Source organism: Sceloporus occidentalis, unplaced genomic scaffold (genome assembly GCF_023333645.1).
Source record: "Sceloporus occidentalis isolate IW3139 unplaced genomic scaffold, rSceOcc1.0.p SCAF_37, whole genome shotgun sequence".
Classification (NCBI taxonomy): Eukaryota; Metazoa; Chordata; class Lepidosauria; order Squamata; family Phrynosomatidae; genus Sceloporus; species Sceloporus occidentalis.
Window position 1 is genome coordinate 10,047,744 of NW_028317017.1, and position 19,193 is coordinate 10,066,936.

Here is a 19,193-nt window from a genome sequence, read left to right on the forward strand (position 1 = left end):
TTTTAGCACACTCCCAAAAACAATTGCCCTCAGGCTACATCTTGAAATGTATGTTTATAGGCACAGCTTTTGATGTAACCCTCATGGCTTACTGTTTGTGTCTGTCTGTTGTTCGCTAGGTTCCTAGTCTTCAGGAATTTGACTTCTAAAATCTGCTTTTGCTCTAATGTAATAGGTTCCCAAATGTTGGCAGAGCAATTTTCCTTTTTACACAACTGGATTAGTCTTAAAACACAAAAGATCTTCAATGTTTCAAGAAAACCTTTCACGCCAGCTGTTTTTTTTTTGTTTTTTTTTGGGCCACTACAGTCCAATTATATTGGGAAGTCGTATATGGGCAATATCAGATTGTCCTCTGTGGTCCTGGAGACCTACAGCTCTTTGGTTGTATATAAACCAAAGTTGGGGATTGGTGAGAATCCTGACTTTATTTGTGATATTATGCATTGTTGCGCAATGTTCACGGCGGCTTTGTTATTTATATCTATTGCATGCTTTGACCAGTCCGCTACAAAAGGTGATTAAGCGATAACTTATTAAGTCCTACACAGTACTGAATTAATTTTCCTTGGCGATTTCTAATTAATGACTCTTCTGCAGGTAGAAACAGTTCTCAAAAGGACGTGTTACCCGTTCCGTGAATCATGAGGCTATGTGCGTTTCATGCGTATGCCCTGTTGGTAACAATAACCGTGGCAACTGCTGTTAGTTTTCCCGAGGATGATGAGCCTATCAACGTTGTAGACTATCACTGTAAGTCATCTTCTCACTTTTTATACCAATAAACTCCTGGCAAACGTCTATAGTATTTTTGAAATGTATGTTAGGAAGGAAGACATTTAGTGAATCTGATGTCAAGCTTAAAATATCATCATGGTAAAGTCATATTAATGGATAAAACTATTTAAAAATAACAAAATATTAACAAAGAAAACAAAACACCGCTTCCCCAAGTTCCATGAGAACCTCATTGAATGTAAGGCGTTTTTTTTGTTGTTGGGTCGCTGACATCTGTCCAACCAATGGAAAGCAGGGTGGCAATATATATAAATCTAAAACATGTTTTACTAGAAATATATCATATCATTGCTTAAAAATATATTTTTTAAATTAATTATCCAAAGAAGCCATATGTAGCGCTTGTAACAAGTGATTTTTATTTTAAAGAAAACCCCATTTATTTTATTGATGTGTTTTACTGTATCTTTAATTAAAAAAAAAAAAATCATTTTTAAGGAAGACTGTGTAAAATTGGTAAGTCACATTCTCTGACATTGGCCATATTTTATATATTTATATTCAGGACACCGAAGTAGGGATTTAGTTTCTACCCTTCTACACGTGGTATATACAGCTAATCAATGCTATATATTGATTCTTTAGCTCTGTAACTCAGAGTGATGGTGTATCCGATTTTAACTTGCAGATTCAAGGCAATATCCAGTATTCAGAGGACGCCCTTCAGGCAATGAATCACAGCACAGCCTGGACTTTCAACTGATGTTGAAAATTCGAGACACACTTTATGTTGCTGGAAGGTAATTTCCTTTAAATCTGTTTATTTGGATTGGACTCCCTTTCTTGTTCTCTTTCAGCTAGGATATCCAATGCATTAAGACAAAATAACATGCAGAAAGGGTTCTGTTTAGGGAAGGAAAAACAGGGTTACTTTATTTTTTTTCTTTTATATTTTTTTTCCCCATTGTTTTGTTTTTTTTGCGTGTGCGCGGTAACTTACTAATGTGTTTCTGCTTTCTTGCACATCTTTAAGATTAAGCATCGTAGCAGAGCTGGGATATCTTACTAGTAATGCAGGATGATTGCTCTTACCTTGAAATGACATGCTCCGGTCTTAAGAAATATGATTAAAGACTCTAAAACCTGACTGATGCATTTGTGCAGCCGTGAACCAAATCATTCCCAGGCTGTCTTTTTAAAAAACACAAGGAAAAAAAAAAAAAAGGTTAGATTGCGCTGTCACGAATAAGAGAAAGGGAAACAGGATACATTTACAAAACGTGGGGGGTTGTAATCCCGTAGCAAACGTCTTTATCCAGACAAAGAAATTCAGTAGGTCTGCAGAACTTGTGCCTTTTCAGACAAGGGCCTGGAAAATGGATTTTGTCATGCCATGCATGAATAAGTAAATATAAAGGCCAGCACTTTTGTCCATTTTCCTGAAGATTCTTTCTTTCTTCTCAGAGATCAAGTTTATGCCGTAAACTTAAACGAAGCTCCAAAGAATGAAATTACGCCGAGCCGAGTAAGTGAAAGCACTTGTCGCATGTTTTTGACTGTCTGAAATCCAAGTCAAAGGGTGATGCTTTTGACATTGATCCAGCGCTCTGTGGTTTGACTCGGGAAGAATTTAAGTGCCTGCTTCTGATTCATTTTTTTGGTTGTTTTGCTTTATCAGAGGTTGACATGGAGATCAGGGCAGGCGGACAGAAAAAACTGTGCAATGAAAGGAAAACACAAGGTAAGGCAGTTTAAGACAAAACTCTCAAAATGTAGACCGTGGTGGTAATTTACATTTATGTTTCTAATGCTTTATTATAATTTTTTTTTTGTTATATTTTGCTTCAGGATGAATGCCATAACTACATCAAGGTTTTTGTTCCAAGAAACGAAGAGATGGTCTTTGTTTGCGGTACAAATGCTTTCAATCCCATGTGCAGATATTACAGGGTAAGGAGAAGATCCAACTATATTACTAAGCTTGCGAGCAGGGCTCTCTCCACCAAATGTATCGGTTTGTCTTAGTCTGTCAATTCTTGTCTTGTCATTTCCCTTTAATTTATGTATTGTATTAAGCACTGCGTAAACTGTTGGCGCTATATAAATAAAGGATAATAATAATAATAATAATAACTAATATTACTAATGAAATTGTATGCTTTAGGACACTTTCTGGGACTTTTAGTATGTATGTGTCACGCTACCGGCAGGGAGATCCGCTGGGTCCCCCGGCCGGCAACAGCAACCACCGCGAGGCAGGGGGAGACCCTCCGCTTCGGTCCGGCAGCCGCAGCTGCCGCGAAGAAGAGGGAGACCCCCCGCTTCTGAACGGCAGCGGCAGCCGCCGCGAGGTAGGGGAAGACCCCCTGCTCCCGCACGGCAACCTCGGTCCCCGCGCAGAAGGGGGAGACCCCCCACTTCTGCACAGAAGACGCGGTCGCCGCGGAGAAGGGGGAGACCCCCCGCTTCTGCAGGGCAGGCGCAGCCGCCGCGGAGAAGGGGGAGACCCCCCGCTTCTGCAGGGCAGGCGCAGCCGCCGCGGAGAAGGGGGAGACCCCCCGCTTCTGCACAGCGGAGACAGCCGCTGCAGATGGAAGGGGAACTTACCTCTTCCACGTCGCGTTCCCAGCAGCTTCACAGGTCCAGCTCTGGTATCCGGACGCGTTCTTCTTCACGCCACCTAGTGGCGCCCGAGGAAACTGCACCTGCTTATATAGGACGATTACGCAATCGCCAACCACAAGATGGCCGCGCAGGAAGTGACGTAACGGCACTTTGAAATTTTGGCGGGAGATCTCCAATTAGTGCCTAACTTCCTGTGCCTACTTAAGAGACTTCAGTACACTAAGACCTTGCCTTCTGATGGTCGTCTATGCCCTGTGCTAGCACCCAGATAGCGTTCCTCTGCTTGATTCCTGTATTTGACCTCGGCTTGCTTGACTATTCTGATCTCTGGTATCCTGACCTCGGCTTGCTCCTCGTTTATCCTACTCTCCGGTATCCTGACCTCGGCTTGCTCCTCGTTTTTCCTGCTCTCCGGTATCCTGACCTCAGCTCTCTGGACCATCCCTGCAGTCCTACCTGACTACGGAGTCTCCTCTGTACGCTGTGCCGTGACAGAATCAGAAGGCCTCTGTCACGGCACAGCGTACAGAGGAGACTCCGTAGTCAGGTAGGACTGCAGGGATGGTCCAGAGAGCTGAGGTCAGGATACCGGAGAGCAGGAAAAACGAGGAGCAAGCCGAGGTCAGGATACCGGAGAGTAGGATAAACGAGGAGCAAGCCGAGGTCAGGATACCAGAGATCAGAATAGTCAAGCAAGCCGAGGTCAAATACAGGAATCAAGCAGAGGAACGCTATCTGGGTGCTAGCACAGGGCATAGACGACCATCAGAAGGCAAGGTCTTAGTGTACTGAAGTCTCTTAAGTAGGCACAGGAAGTTAGGCACTAATTGGAGATCTCCCGCCAAAATTTCAAAGTGCCGTTACGTCACTTCCTGCGCGGCCATCTTGTGGTTGGCGATTGCGTAATCGTCCTATATAAGCAGGTGCAGTTTCCTCGGGCGCCACTAGGTGGCGTGAAGAAGAACGCGTCCGGATACCAGAGCTGGACCTGTGAAGCTGCTGGGAACGCGACGTGGAAGAGGTAAGTTCCCCTTCCATCTGCAGCGGCTGTCTCCGCTGTGCAGAAGCGGGGGGTCTCCCCCTTCTCCGCGGCGGCTGCGCCTGCCCTGCAGAAGCGGGGGGTCTCCCCCTTCTCCGCGGCGGCTGCGCCTGCCCTGCAGAAGCGGGGGGTCTCCCCCTTCTCCGCGGCGACCGCGTCTTCTGTGCAGAAGTGGGGGGTCTCCCCCTTCTGCGCGGGGACCGAGGTTGCCGTGCGGGAGCAGGGGGTCTTCCCCTACCTCGCGGCGGCTGCCGCTGCCGTTCAGAAGCGGGGGGTCTCCCTCTTCTTCGCGGCAGCTGCGGCTGCCGGACCGAAGCGGAGGGTCTCCCCCTGCCTCGCGGTGGTTGCTGTTGCCGGCCGGGGGACCCAGCGGATCTCCCTGCCGGTAGCGTGACAGTATGTATATATATATATATATATATATATATATGTGTGTGTGTGTGTATATGTAAATATATACTGTGTTTAGTCATCTCTCAAAGCCACTAATCCACACATATAAAACAATAAATAATAATATAAACAAAACTATTCAAGATTATTGCAAAGAAAGAAAATAAATTCTGTTCTGCTAATGATATACAACGCTGCATCCCATTTCAAATGCAGGACTATGCTTAAAAATATTCTGAGAAGGCAATCAATCTCCATAGTACATACATAGCGTATTCTATATATGCACGGGGTCGGCCATAACGCTATAATAAGCTACAGCCAGCAGCTGCATGGGTTTACTGCCTGAAAAATCCCATCACTTGATGCATCAACCTAAGTCTAAAGAAAAAATAAATGGTTCCACTTATTGGTTATTTTATTTTTTTAGTGTTCTAGTGTCTTTTGATTGTATATTGTTCAATATCCATGCCAGATATTGCTTAATTGTTAACTTTTTAGTGTTTGAAGGTAAGACGAGATATAGAGTACTTATCAAAGAGTGCTGCAGCAGATCAACACAGCCAAACAATACTCTTATAATCATAAATGAATCTGCATGAAAAGCACAGTGTGTTCTGGTCCACTGCATCACCCGCATGAGGCAATGACATCAGATTGTCCACTTCAATTTATAGGAAGTATACAACATCTACTTCCAAGGATGTAGTAATGCACTAAACATTATGACTCACCGATGCTAATTTATTCTAAATGTTACTGCACAAATTGAGATTGTATATTTATTTTTATAATAACTATAGATTGTTTAAGGGGAAAAAAAACCTTTTCTGTATTGTTTATGCAGCTAAGTACCTTTGAATATGATGGGGAGGAAATCAGCGGCTTGGCTAGATGCCCATTTGATGCCAAACAAACCAATGTTGCCCTCTTTGCTGGTAAGTGCACTTTAAAATAAAAATAACACTTTGTGAGATCCCAGAAAATGTCAGAATATTTCTTCCTATAGGGAGTAACCCTACTATTATATACTAATTCATCTTGACAAAAAGAAACTAAATGAAATCACACACGTGCATTGATTACAATTAAAACGTAACATTTTCTTAAACAACCTGCCTACCGGGGAACAAAAGGCTTATGAATAGAGAAATAGAGTACGCAAACAATGTGAGATTTACATCATGCGTGTATTGTGACGGCTTAAGTTTTCATAATACAAACATTTCTATGTAAGCCACTCCAACTTGGAGCTAGCCACATGACAAGTGCTCCTTGCTGACCCTGATCATATGCTGTCAGTAGTTTATTTTCCCATGACAAACAAAAATGAACTAAAAGACAGTGCTGTTCCGTCCTGTCATTGCAGGAGAAATGACATGGTCTCACATACTTTGCAGAATATTGTGTAGTAGGTGCAAACATTGATTTATGAACATGGAGTATGGTACCTTGGGAGAGTTAAGTTTCATTAAGTAAGGATAAACTGACCGTTACTTACTTCGCTGTTCTGAACTTGCCTCCATTCTCCTTGTTCTTGCCAATCTGGCCAGATTATGAGATGTTGGGTTTTGTCTTGTAGATGGGAAACTATACTCGGCTACGATGGCTGATTTCCAAGCAAGTGATGCCGTAATCTACCGGAGCATGGGGGATGGATTCGCTCTGAGGACAATTAAATATGACTCAAAGTGGCTAAAAGGTACTTGCAAATTGACTTTTATTAATAATAGGATCAGACACTTACATGATATACAAGTGAAGCATAACAACATTTAATGGCAGTTCTCAGAATATGTGATGCATATTAAGCTTTCCATATCATTCTGGTCTGATACAGCTCTATGATGAATCTACTTCTTGCATGGAGGCACATGGAAGTCTTTCCTTGAAATGCATATTTTTTTCGATTTTTGCATAATGGTTTATAATTGATTCCTTAAAAAAAAAAAAAAAATCTCAAACGTTGTGAAAAATCCACTGAGGCCTTTTAACAGTCCATTAGTCCGCATTAAAGACGGCAAGATCAATTATAGCTGAATCCTCTGGTACAGGGATGAACCGCTTACAGCCCCCCAGCTGATTGGAACTCCCATAACTGCCAGCCATCTTATTTGTATACTATATTAGCCACAATGAAAGTTATTATGGCTTAGTCTACACTCATACCCTTGGCTGCACCCCCTTTTCTGATAAATGTTGGAGCCAAGCCTGGAATATATGGGTTTACCTTGTCTCACGTCTGTTCACAAGCATGGAATCTGCTGATGCATTTATGGCATACATTGTCTTATCTAACTCCCCCGTTGACTCCTTTTCCTTCAACAAATCCCTTAAAACCCACTTATTCAGGGAACCCCACCAACAGACAAGTTAACTCCCATCCTTGTGCCTACCTGTGCTTTACCCCTGCTGTCAGTCTATACACATGTCCAGTAATAACATTTACTTAATCGTTGTCTTACACTGAGATACACTTGTGTGGCTGGTCCATCACAAACATTGGCACACTTACCTTGTGTGTAACTTACCATTCTTAGATTGTAAGCTTGTTTCTTTCAAAACCCTTTTTACCTTTTGTTTCTGTCCAAATTGTTGTTGTGACGCACTACTTGTTGAGCCCCATTGCACAGCTCTTTGGAATATGATAGTACTGATTAACCCCTTAAGGACAATGGGCGGTCCCAAAACCCATTGAAAACCATGCATTTTGAGCCCGTACATGTATGGGCTTTGTCATTAAGGGGTTAAATTAATTTATTATAATAATAATAATGGAATGCTGATGTATCCCTTTTTTCATTATCCATCCAGAGCCGCATTTTCTTCATGCTATAGAATATGGGAGTTACATCTACTTCTTTTTTCGCGAAATTGCCGTAGAGCACAATAATTTGGGCAAGGTAAGTGTAGACATGGTGGTTTTCCACATTTAGGTATTTGAGACTGAGCCAGCATGGATAAGCAGCTTAAGGCGCGCATAAAAAAAAAGAGAAATGGATAAATGAGCCGAACATGTCAATGCTTGATAAATCTCGGCACTATTGTAATATTATCCATTAGCCTTAAGGCAGTTCATTTTCATCTAGTTCTTAAATGCAATGTCTATTACTGTTTTATTTGTCTTGCAATTTTCTGTAATTAATCTTCAAAGATGGACTATATGCAATCTTGTATAGAGATTAATAGTGTGCAATAGATATGCGCTCTTGCTAGCATTTATTTCATGTTGTATTTAATTTGCCCAAGACAAAAAAAATAAATAATAATGGTATACTTGCACATGACCCTGATTAAGAAACAGTTTTATTTCTTGGCATAAATTAAATGCATAAATATGTTTATACTTCAACAAAGGTTTCCATTGTGCCTCCCAAATGTTAAATAATTAAATGACACAAATGCAGTTTATGATCCTGGGGCTAAATTATAAGACATTCCAGTTTAAATTATTAAACATTTTTTACGCATGGTTAATTAAAGGCTTTGGAAAAAAATTACGGAAACCATGCAAATCTTATGAGTGTGCTTAGCAGTGCATTAAAGTGGTTATTCAGCTCCAGATTCTGCTTTCTTTCAGGCCTCTGCCACACTAGGGCTGATAAACGTTAGATGGTTTTCATTTAAAGTAAACTTTGTATGATGTTTTATTAACAAAGCTGATGCATTCTCAATTTTTTTGTAATATTTTTAAAGGCTGTACATTCTCGAGTTGCACGAATATGCAAAAACGATTTGGGAGGCTCCCAGAGAGTACTGGAGAAACACTGGACTTCGTTTGTAAAAGCGAGGCTCAATTGTTCCGTTCCTGGAGATTCTTTCTTCTACTTTGATGTTCTGCAGTCTATCACAGACATAATAGAAATCAATGGAATTCCTACAGTTGTTGGTGTATTCAGCACACAGCTTAATAGGTAAGGGAGAACTGCGACCCAACATCAAATAAAGTACTTTATTATTGTCTGTGAAATCATTGCCATTGTTGACTGCAAACCTAGAAAGATCTTTTTTTTTTTTCCCTATTCATTTTGTTCAGTATCCCTGGTTCAGCAGTTTGTGCTTTCACTATGGATGACATAGAAAAGGTATTTAGAGGAAGATTTAAAGAACAAAAGACTCCAGACTCTGTTTGGACAGCTGTACCTGAAGATAAAGTACCTAAGCCAAGGTAAAATAAAAAGAGAGTGGCTCCACAGCTATTGACACATCCCTCAGGGTTCCTAAATGGGTGTGCTTTGTTTTATGAATTAACATAGCATTAGAACAGCTATTATTTGTGGTTTTAGACCTGGCTGCTGTGCACGACATGGCTTTGCTGAAGGCTATCGGGCATCCACCGAATTTCCAGATGAAACACTGTCCTTCATAAAGTCCCATCCGTTGATGGATTCTGCGGTGCCTTCCATCATTGAAGAGCCTTGGTTCACCAAGACACGTGTGAGGTATGTGAAACATTACTGATGCTTGTTGAGATTGTCCTCCATCTAAAATGTATGTCCCTTAATTAATTGATTGATTTATTCATTGTATTTAAGGTACAGATTAACAGCAGTTGCCGTGGACCACTTAGCTGGACCCTACCTAAACTACACAGTCATGTTTGTGGGCTCCGAAGCTGGTGTAGTATTAAAGATTTTGGCCAAGACCAATGCGTTTTCCTTAAACGACAGCGTGTTGTTGGAAGAAATTGATGCGTACAATCGTGCAAAGTAAGTATTTCCTTTTCTACAAAGCCTGTTACTCGTGTCCGATAGCGACACTGTTATTTAATTCCAATAAAAGATGTTGTACTTGAGAATGGGTAGGCCATAATTTATGAACAAAATGTTAATTCCTCTTTATATTTGATATTGCCAAAAACACATTAATTCTTTTAGCTCAGGGATTGACTGGCAGCTTTGTCGGCCGAACGGGCAAGTCGATCTCAGAGTGAGCTTGGTCGATATGCACCATTGTGCACTATATAATAGTACTTCTATTTTTGTCCATAACTGAAATGCCAATAACCTTTAGCATAAGATAACAGGTCCTAAATCAATACTAATCTGTTTGGATGGTGGTCATAAAGGCAAACTGGTATTGTAGATTTGGTACAAGCACATTTAAATCCTCTTGGATTTTTTTTCTGTATAGGTGTTCTGGCAACAGCGAAGAAGACAGAAAAGTCATATCCCTCCAGATGGACAGAGAACACCATGCCTTATACGTTGCCTTCTCGGGTTGCATTGTCAGGCTTCCTCTTAGCCGCTGTGAACGTTATGGATCATGCAAGAAGTAGGTTTTGTTTATCGCAAGTTGAAATACTTTTTGTTAGCTCAGACGTATGGCCATAATTAACACATGATATTTCTTCTTAACCTATAGATCTTGCATTGCCTCAAGAGATCCTTACTGTGCATGGCTCAACCACGAAGCATGTGGCAGAGTAAAACCTGGCATGTTGTAAGTGACAAAGGTTCATTGTTCATACTATAATTAGGGTTACTTACAGCAGTATTTTCTGAATGGTTACCGGAAACAAATCCTGTTGTACTCAGCAATCCTCTGATCTAGAACGAACTGTTTTACTAGGGTATTTTTTACGCCATTTAAATGATTTTGTTGTACAATTTACTATATTTATTTGCAATCTATTTTTAACATAATGCTTATGAGACAGAAAACTTAGATTCTAGAGGGAATAGTAATATGCCTCGAATCCAATTGGGATGGTAAACTATTGCTTCTCAGGAGAATCCTATTAATTATCACAGAAGAATCCTCTTGTACAAACAAGCATAAATTGGCTTTCTATGTTTACATAATATTCTTTTTTTTCTGCTTGGAACTTGCTGCTCTGATATATTTTTTTCATTTACACTTTAAGAAGGTGAGAGCAGAATTTGCTGGCTCTGCTAATATTTTATTGTAAAATTAATTTTTTTTCTCTCCGCTCCTTTTGCATTATTCAGTTTCGGATATGAACAAGATGTTGAGTATGGTAATACAGCACAGCTTGGAGACTGTCATGGTAAGAATTCGTCTTGGATGTTCTCTAAATGCAATTTAATTTGTGTTTCTGTAGAATAGAAGGATATAAAATACACTCATAACGCACATACCTCCGCTGCCTTAACCTTTTTTTCATGGGCTAAGCTTCGTTGTGTTTAATAGCAGAAATAATGGGGTTTTTTTCCCCGTTTATTTTGATTATTTACAATTGTTTAAGGTCTTATAAAAAAAAATAATTATGAGGATTAGAAAAATATATTTTACGTTTAGCCCAGGTTTTTATACTTTTTTTTTTTTTCCTTCCTTTGGTTTACTTTTCACTGATTATCTGTTCCTTTAATTTTAGAAAAAATGCCTACTACAACTACACCAGATTACAAAATATTTGGCGATCCAACATCTGGTTAGTTTTATTAATTTTATTTAAAAAGTATTGCCTTTTTGTTATGGTTTAGCATTTTCTGCTCTTATGCCCCTTCCCCTTTTTTCACAGTTGGCAGTTACTCATTTTTTTGTGCTTTGATTCCATGCACCCACAATTATTAGGACACCAAGCTGTCTTTATTTTTTTAACTCAGTAATTCACCTATGTGTAGCCGCATGTTACCTATCATTGATTTGATGCGTGAAATATTCTATTGAAAATCTTAATTATGTGGTATTTTTACAGCACGAAAGCCAGCCAGCTTTCCATGTCCATACATTTGTCAATACCTGTTTCTCATCTATTAGCAATAGATGGACGGTTATGTTTTTCCATTCTACATCTTTACAATTGCACATTTGCTGCTGAGCTCTTAACGTGCCTATGTGTGTTGCTTTAATTTAATTTTTGGTTTTTTTTTTGCTTCCAAATAAAAATCAGAAGGAAAAAGTCTCTGAGCTCAGTTAGGTCAAACAACTGGTTTACTCCTAAAAGTGTTTTTTATATATTTTTTTAAATTTTTTGTTAATACTAGTTTGCTATAAATGTGTGAAAAACCTGAACAATGTTTATTTGCAGTCACAGACATGGAAGTCCCCTCCACCTCTGTACCCACAGTGGCGAGTAGCCCAGTCATTTTGCCTAAAGTGATTGGTTCTTGGAAACCTAGAATGACTGGTTCACGGACATTTGATTTTCAAGACGATTCTGATTATGTTGATCCATTAACAGGTGTCCCAAAGGGTAAGGCCTTAAAAGGAGAGAAAAAAAAATCAACTGAGTGGAAACCTGAAGCCCTTTGAGTGTATTTAGTTTTTTAAATGAATATGCAATGAATGTCGCTTGCCTGAATATAATCGCTAGCTCTTGAATAGTTACACTTTACATTTTTTATTCTGTACGTAGCCACGTGTCCTAACTGGTTGCGGTGTCCACCTTTTTGTTATGATGATGCATATTCTCTAGCCCAGGTCCTCAAAAACTATACGCCAACATTAGACAATCCATTTTATGAATGAATAATGTGCCAGGTTTCCACTCAGATATGGCAGTGTATTTATTATTTATTCGCATTTTTTTGTTAAATGCATACATTTCTGTATTATTTGCTTTGAGTTTTATTTATTTGCATCATTCCTCATCCCTGTATGTTTTGCCGTTTCTTGTACATATGACCCTTAATAAATATAAATAAAAGGGAGCATTTTGGTTGCCCTGTTATTAGGGCTTATTAGCTTGTAGGAAGCAGCTACCCTGTTAAAAATCAAAATTGAATACCTTGTTAAAAAAAAGAGAGAATTAGTCATCCAATCACTGGACTAAAATGAATATTTATCAATCAACCGCAGAAGTCAAGATTGATACATTGTTCATTTATTTATTCAAGCCTTATACCACTTTAATCAATCAATGCATTAGATATCTTCCTTGCAGAAAGAAAAAATGAATATAAAAACCAAACATGTTTCTAATCCTAGTGTTGCAGGCTCGCTGCAGCACCTAATGCAAATTTATCCCCTGAACTAAAACAAGCCACGTGAGAGCATGCAATCTCCGACGAATCGGCCCATTCTCCACGATGCATATCATTTTATTAATATGTAAAACACCTGTGGTTATTCTTCTCCCGTACGGCACAATACAACCCTTTTCAATGTGCCAGGCACGATAGGATTTCTGATTTAAGACCACAGAAAATTCATAAAAGGTAGCATTCGATCAGATTATTAGATTGCAATCCCAGAAAAAAAATAGGTTTTAAAGATTCAGACAGGATTTCCAAAGAAGCATATGTTAAAAAAAATATGCGCAAGAAAGAAGGGGGTTGCGACATCATGCTGCACTGGATTATACAGTCATCAGTCTTTTCAAATAGCTTCCAGAGGGAGGTCTTCTATTCCGAGTTTACCTATTGTAATCTAAAATGGACAAATACATTAATACATAAATGCATGCCTCCCGTAATTTAGTTTTGCATGATTTAAGGCGATGCAATCCTAGCTTTTTGTCGCCTTACTTTATCTGCTCTTTTATGTCATCTGGAACGATCCACCCCCATATCATTGCGTTAAGTATTAAATTACCAGCCACATTGTCCGTTTTTTCACTGCCTTTTCTTTGAGATCCTCTGTTCTTTTGTTTATCCCTTTGTTTATGTTTTTCCTTTACACACTGCCAATAAAGATGGTAACTCAAAGCTTTTCTCTCTAAATGCTCAAAGGCCTTGCCACTAACAGAATTAGAGAGGAGGCTGGTTTCTAACAGCTGTTGAATTTTCGGTTTCAAAAAAACTCATTGTGCTGATAAAAAGCGTTCTATAGTAGTGTAAAAATCTCTGTTCTCACTAACTTTATTTCACTTTGTAGAGCTTTTGTACTTCCAATTCTACTTTGCAAAGAGGTTTAATTGGTGTCTGATTGCTAACTCAACTAAACTACTAACAGTGGGACTTTGGTAACAATCCAACATTCTCCTTCCAGGTTTAGTATAGAATGTACACTTGACTGATTCCTGCAGAATATCTGATTTTGGGGAGGGGGTGGCTCTTTTGAACAAAGCTAAATAACCTTTTTTAACAAGATATCCGATTTCATATGCAGCAGTAATTGATAGCAGCAGAACAAGCAGGATAAAATGACCACTATAAGCAGATGTTCAAAGTAGACAAAATATTAATTCTTCTCTCTAGTATGTTAAGTAAATAAACCTTAGCAGATCTGTCATTTTATTCCTTCATCTGAAGGTTTAATCACATAAAGTAACAGAGAACCTTTAAGAAGCTTTTTCGGTTTCTATGGCAATGCCCTATCAATGGCTGCACTTGTGTCACGTGAAAATCAAGTTACCAGCAAAAAAATATGAATGGGAAAAAAATACTATCCTATTACAGTCATATAATTACTGAAATACAGTGCTCTGATTAAGTAATGTTTGCTACCTCCAACATTCTTCGGTTTCCGTGCCTGTACAAATAATGTTGAGAGAGAGTCTAGTGACCCATGCATCTGCACCAATGAATAATGCATATTAAAGTTTTCTGTGCGTACTTTAATATGCATTACATAACCTGTATAGTAACACCCCCCCAAAAAAAACCAGAGCCACTTTACTTTATAGGAGAAGCTGCAGCCTACCACTCCCTCTGCATTCCACTATTTATTGCCACTTTGGCTTTTTGAAGCAGCCCATTAATGTTTACATTAATGAGAGTGCTTTCTTCCTGTGTGTGTGTGTGTGTTACCTCTGATTAGACCGTCATTACTCTCACTTGGCAGTGAGAAAAAGATGCATGCACGCTGGTGAGAAGAAGATGTTGGGTGTTTGGGCAGGGGAAGAGACAAATGCTTAAGGAGGAAAGAATTCTGCAAAACATTTTATTGTACTGACATAGAAAAAGATACAAAAACCCAGATGTCTTAATACTGTAAAAACAAAAAAAAATCACAATAAAGTCATTTTATTAAAATACTGCTGTGAGTGACCATTGGTCATCTCAGCCTGCAACCCTGCTATACCTCTTTCCACTATGGTGTGCAAGGGTGTGGTTCAACATAGATATTGTTAGAAACATTTTTGGTTTTTAGGGACGGTCCAAGGGCTCATGATCTTTATTTAAATTCCTTGTATTTACCGGGGACAAGCTGAAAAGTCAGTGCATAAACAGTTGTACTGGTTGACCTTACTTAGTCTGGAATTCTAGTCTACTTTATCCATTGACCTTGGCTGGAGATTAGAGTAGAATAGCAAACAAGTAATGTTACAAAGGCAAATGGGCACAGTTTGGTAAGTTGTATCTTAACAACACACAAATATATATGCATTTCTGGATATACTATCATTATGTATGCAGGAATAATTAACTGGCATTATGGATCAAGTGTGTGTCTGTAAATACACAAGCATATGGTTAAATATGTTGTAAACAAGCGTACATTGACAAATGTGAAAATCGAGTGCACCACTTGCTAAAATATAGACATGCTATTATTTGCAATACATGCAATGGAGAAATCCAAGACATGGTGCAATATCTTTTACGGTTCAATATTTCCACTATCCAAGTTGTACCTCAATTGTGAGGGACAGAAAAGGTAGTAGAACGCAGAGTGAACGAGAAATACAATTTATATGAATGAACCATTGTTAATGAACTGTTGAAGGCCAATTACTTGTTTTAAAAGTGTGCAAGTTTTTCCTAAAATATACCCTGGTTTGTTGTTACAGGTGTAAGATGGGAAGTTCAGTCAAGTGAATCTAATCAAATGGTACATATGAATGTCCTGATCACCTGTGTCCTTGCTGCATTTGTCCTTGGAGCCTTTATTGCAGGAGTAGTAGTTTACTGTTATCGGGAGATGTTCGCAAGGAAATCAAGAAAGATACACAAAGATGCAGAGTCTGCGCAGTCTTGTACTGACTCAAGTGGCAGTTTTGCCAAACTCAATGGTTTATTCGACAGCCCCGTTAAAGAATATCAGCAAAATATTGATTCACCCAAACATTACACCAATATATTGACAAGCAGAAAAGAATTACCACCAAATGGTGATACAAAGTCTATAATGATGGACAATCAAGGACAGCCACCTGAACTTGCTGCGCTTCCAACTCCTGAGTCTACTCCGGTGCTTCAGCAAAAGAGCCTACAGCCCATTAAAAACCAATGGGAAAAGTCACATAACAATCTAAACATTTCACGGAAGGAAACTCCCCTTAAAAGTCCTCAATTTTTCCCTTCCAGTCCTCCACCACATTCACCTTTAGCGCATGGACAAATCCCAAGTGCCGTTGTTCTTCCAAATGCTACTCATGATTATAACACGTCGTTTTCAAATTCAAATGCCCACAAATCCGATAAAAAACATCATAGTGTGGAGCATTCCATGATAAAACAGTCAAGCAAGAAAGACCACAGACGATCTGTGGATTCCAGGAATACACTGAATGACTTTTTGAAGCATCTAAATGAATCTTCTGGAAATCCCAAAGCTATAATGGCAGATATTCAGGTGTCTCCTCAAAATGGGCATCAGACTCCACATCAGACCTTAATGCTTGATACAATGGGAAACATGTCAGAAATTCCACCAAAAGTTCCCAACAGGGAGGCGTCTTTATATTCGCCATCTTCTACACTTCCAAGAAACAGTCCTACAAAAAGAGTTGATGTCCCTACAATTCAAAATGGGCAAATGCCCCCATCATTAGAGACTCCAAGAATTTACCATAAAAATTCATCCCAGAGACACTCTATATCTGCGTTACCTAAAACTATGAACTCTCCAAATGGTGTTTTGCTTTCAAGACAGCCAAGTGTGAATCGGGGAGGTTACATGCCTCCAAGTCCAAATCCAAGGGTGGACTATATCCAAGGAGCACCTGTCATCATTCATCAACAGACTTCTTTATCCCGGCAAAGTAGTTATACCGGACACGGCACCCTTCCTCGTATGGGAATAAAGAGGACACCATCCATAAAACCAGATGTGCCACCTAAACCATCGTTTGCTCCACAGAATACTTCTGTTAGACAACATAATAAATATAGCTACTGAGGACTTTATCTTGTATGAAGTATACACAGTGGTACCACATGGTGTTCAAGAACTCTGTAGGCAGAGATGTGTTTTGCCTAATCAGTCCCAAACTAAGCAGCCAAAGGTGGTGTCTTTAGTTTGGCAACATCATTTCTTGCCAGTGACTTGAGTTGCAAGATTTATTTGCAAAAGATTAAACAAAGAATAGTGCTGGTCATTTTACTTCTTTGTTTGGAGCTAAGTGGACTTGTAGCTATTTGGGGGGCTACTTTACAGTTAAGAAAACCTGATACAGTACTAACATTTACAATTTACTTGAAAAACGGGCTTCATTTAAAACTGCCACCGTGTGTAGCCATCCCATTAAATGTGAACGATTAATATGTATGCATTCACCCCACTCCTTGCACAAGTATCAGAAAAATGTCTCCGATATTTTCAGGTTCATTTCTTTTTACCATCTCAAGCCTGTAAAGTAAACCATAAGTCACAGGTGACATCAGTATGTATGCCACTTTCAAATTCAACTTGTGTGTATATTGTATGTGTGTGCACATATGTCCTGTACACACAACCGTGCACGTAATGATTCGCGTTACAATTTTTAAGCTGTGCAACTGTTTACATTGAGCATGATTGAACAAACAAAGCTAATGCCCTTCCACTAGCCTTCTGTTTGGGTTTGTAGCTACACAAAACAGAGCGGTGTCTCTTCCCTGCCTTCCAGATGATTGGCTTAACAGGTACCTAGTGCAAGAATGTTAAAGATTCTTAGAAATGTACTGCTGCTATTGAACCAATATTGTGTTTTTCACTGGAAATGCTACTGAGAATCTTTGTTGAAAGGTTTACCTTCCTGGAAATAGAAGGTAGCTAACACTACCTGGTCACTGTTAATTTAAACATATCTAGTTCCTGATGCATCCAGGGCCGGATTCCCAACAACACAGACTTGTCTAGAGTGGCCCTTTCCAGGGTTGCCATAGAAGGTATGTTAACATGGCTTAATAGAATCTCCACCAATTCTCTGAACATTTTTGGCCATACTCCACACATGTTACCATAATTTCTCCACGTTGTGCCTATGCCCAGCCTCCAAAGCCTTCTTTATTCTTTTATAATATTTTTCCTTGAAATGTGGTGGGGTGAGTAATCTATATGCCTTGGTGTGCCTATAATGTAAATCCGACCCTGGAAGCATGTTTTTCATGCATAATGCACTGAAAATAGAACACCTACCTTTGTAAGCTAATTGAAGTTCCTAAAACTTTTCACTACTGCAATTGTGTACTGTGTAACTTCTTGCACATCTCGTATTGCCCTTTTCCCCTTCCTTTTAAGTAAGATTAAGGTCAGGCTGGCCAAACTAAAGTAGTTAGTTCTACAGTAGTGCAATGATAATGTTTATTTCATGTGTTCGTCAAAGTCATGCAGGTAATGACAATATTCTGTAAATATGTGTGAGAGTACCTGAATCTGTGCATCTTTGTGCCTTATTCATGAAAAAACGTACTATAGTCTGTAAAGTATCTTCAGTATAGCACGGTATATTATCTGAGAGTCAGATAGTAAAATTTTAATAACCCTTTTTTTTAAACAAAAAAATAAAAACACTAAATAGAAGGACAATGTCTGGGTATTCAACTGGCAGTAAATGCCTTTACCTTCTTAGCACTCTGTTCTAGAACATTATAGAGTCAAAATGATGTAAACTTTTCTACGCTGGTATAAATATAAATATATATAAAAAAAAAAACAATATAAGTTTTATTATACAACAAAATGTACCACATGAAAAACAAAAATGGTTCATTTTTTTATGAATTCATCAAAACAAAAATATACAATTTACCTTTTTTTTTGTGGCCAATGTAAAGACTTTCAATCTTAGATTTATGGGGCAATAGTTTCATGACAATACCAGTTATGCAATTTCTATCTACTTTATCATCCATTTTTTAAGTGTAAATGCTGATGTGACTTCATGTCCAAGATAGTGGAAGAACCACTTGAGCTTGTATTAAGCCAAACCACAAAGTCTGTTAACCCAGATAACATTGTACTGCCTTGTAGATTGTAAAGTGAGTTCTATCAGTATTTATGTTGATGTTTCTAACATTCAATCTAGACTAAGAAATGCATTTAATAAGAAAAAAAAGTGCTTTTATCCATTTGTGCAAAGGTAAAAAGCAGATTGTATCTTTTTTATATTGGTCCAGCATATAAAAGTAACCATTGGATTAAGTTGCTCTATTCTGTTCAGTAGAGTACATTACCGTGTAGATATCTTGTAAAGTTGTATTGTGAATGTGTAAATAATTCTGTACTTTTGGGTTTTTAACACCGCATGTAAAGTTAAAATAAAATATTCAAGTGAAAAAAAAGGATCAGTTTTATTTTTGGACTAATTAATAGTTCATCGCGACAGCCAGAGAAAAAAATTCTT

At 38.8% G+C, this 19,193-nt stretch overlaps 1 protein-coding gene across 4 annotated transcripts; it reads left to right on the forward strand.

Annotated features, from left to right (window-relative positions):
- The first annotated feature begins 644 nt into the window (after positions 1–644).
- On the forward strand, positions 645–16,765 carry LOC149297816 (semaphorin-6D-like). Of its 4 annotated transcripts, XM_089488143.1 has the most exons (19): positions 645–753; positions 1,427–1,538; positions 2,203–2,263; positions 2,417–2,479; positions 2,587–2,688; positions 5,643–5,733; positions 6,378–6,497; positions 7,610–7,698; positions 8,492–8,709; positions 8,832–8,963; positions 9,082–9,237; positions 9,331–9,504; positions 9,929–10,069; positions 10,160–10,237; positions 10,662–10,664; positions 10,747–10,805; positions 11,133–11,189; positions 11,796–11,954; positions 15,435–16,765. In XM_089488143.1, the coding sequence occupies exons 1-19, from the start codon at positions 645–647 to the stop codon at positions 16,763–16,765; spliced, it is 3,255 nt and encodes a 1,084-aa protein (XP_089344269.1). The 4 variants fall into 4 exon arrangements, with proteins under 4 accessions (XP_089344269.1, XP_089344271.1, XP_089344270.1 ...); XM_089488145.1 differs by lacking the exon at positions 11,796–11,954; XM_089488144.1 differs by lacking the exon at positions 10,662–10,664.
- The last annotated feature ends 2,428 nt before the right edge of the window (positions 16,766–19,193 follow it).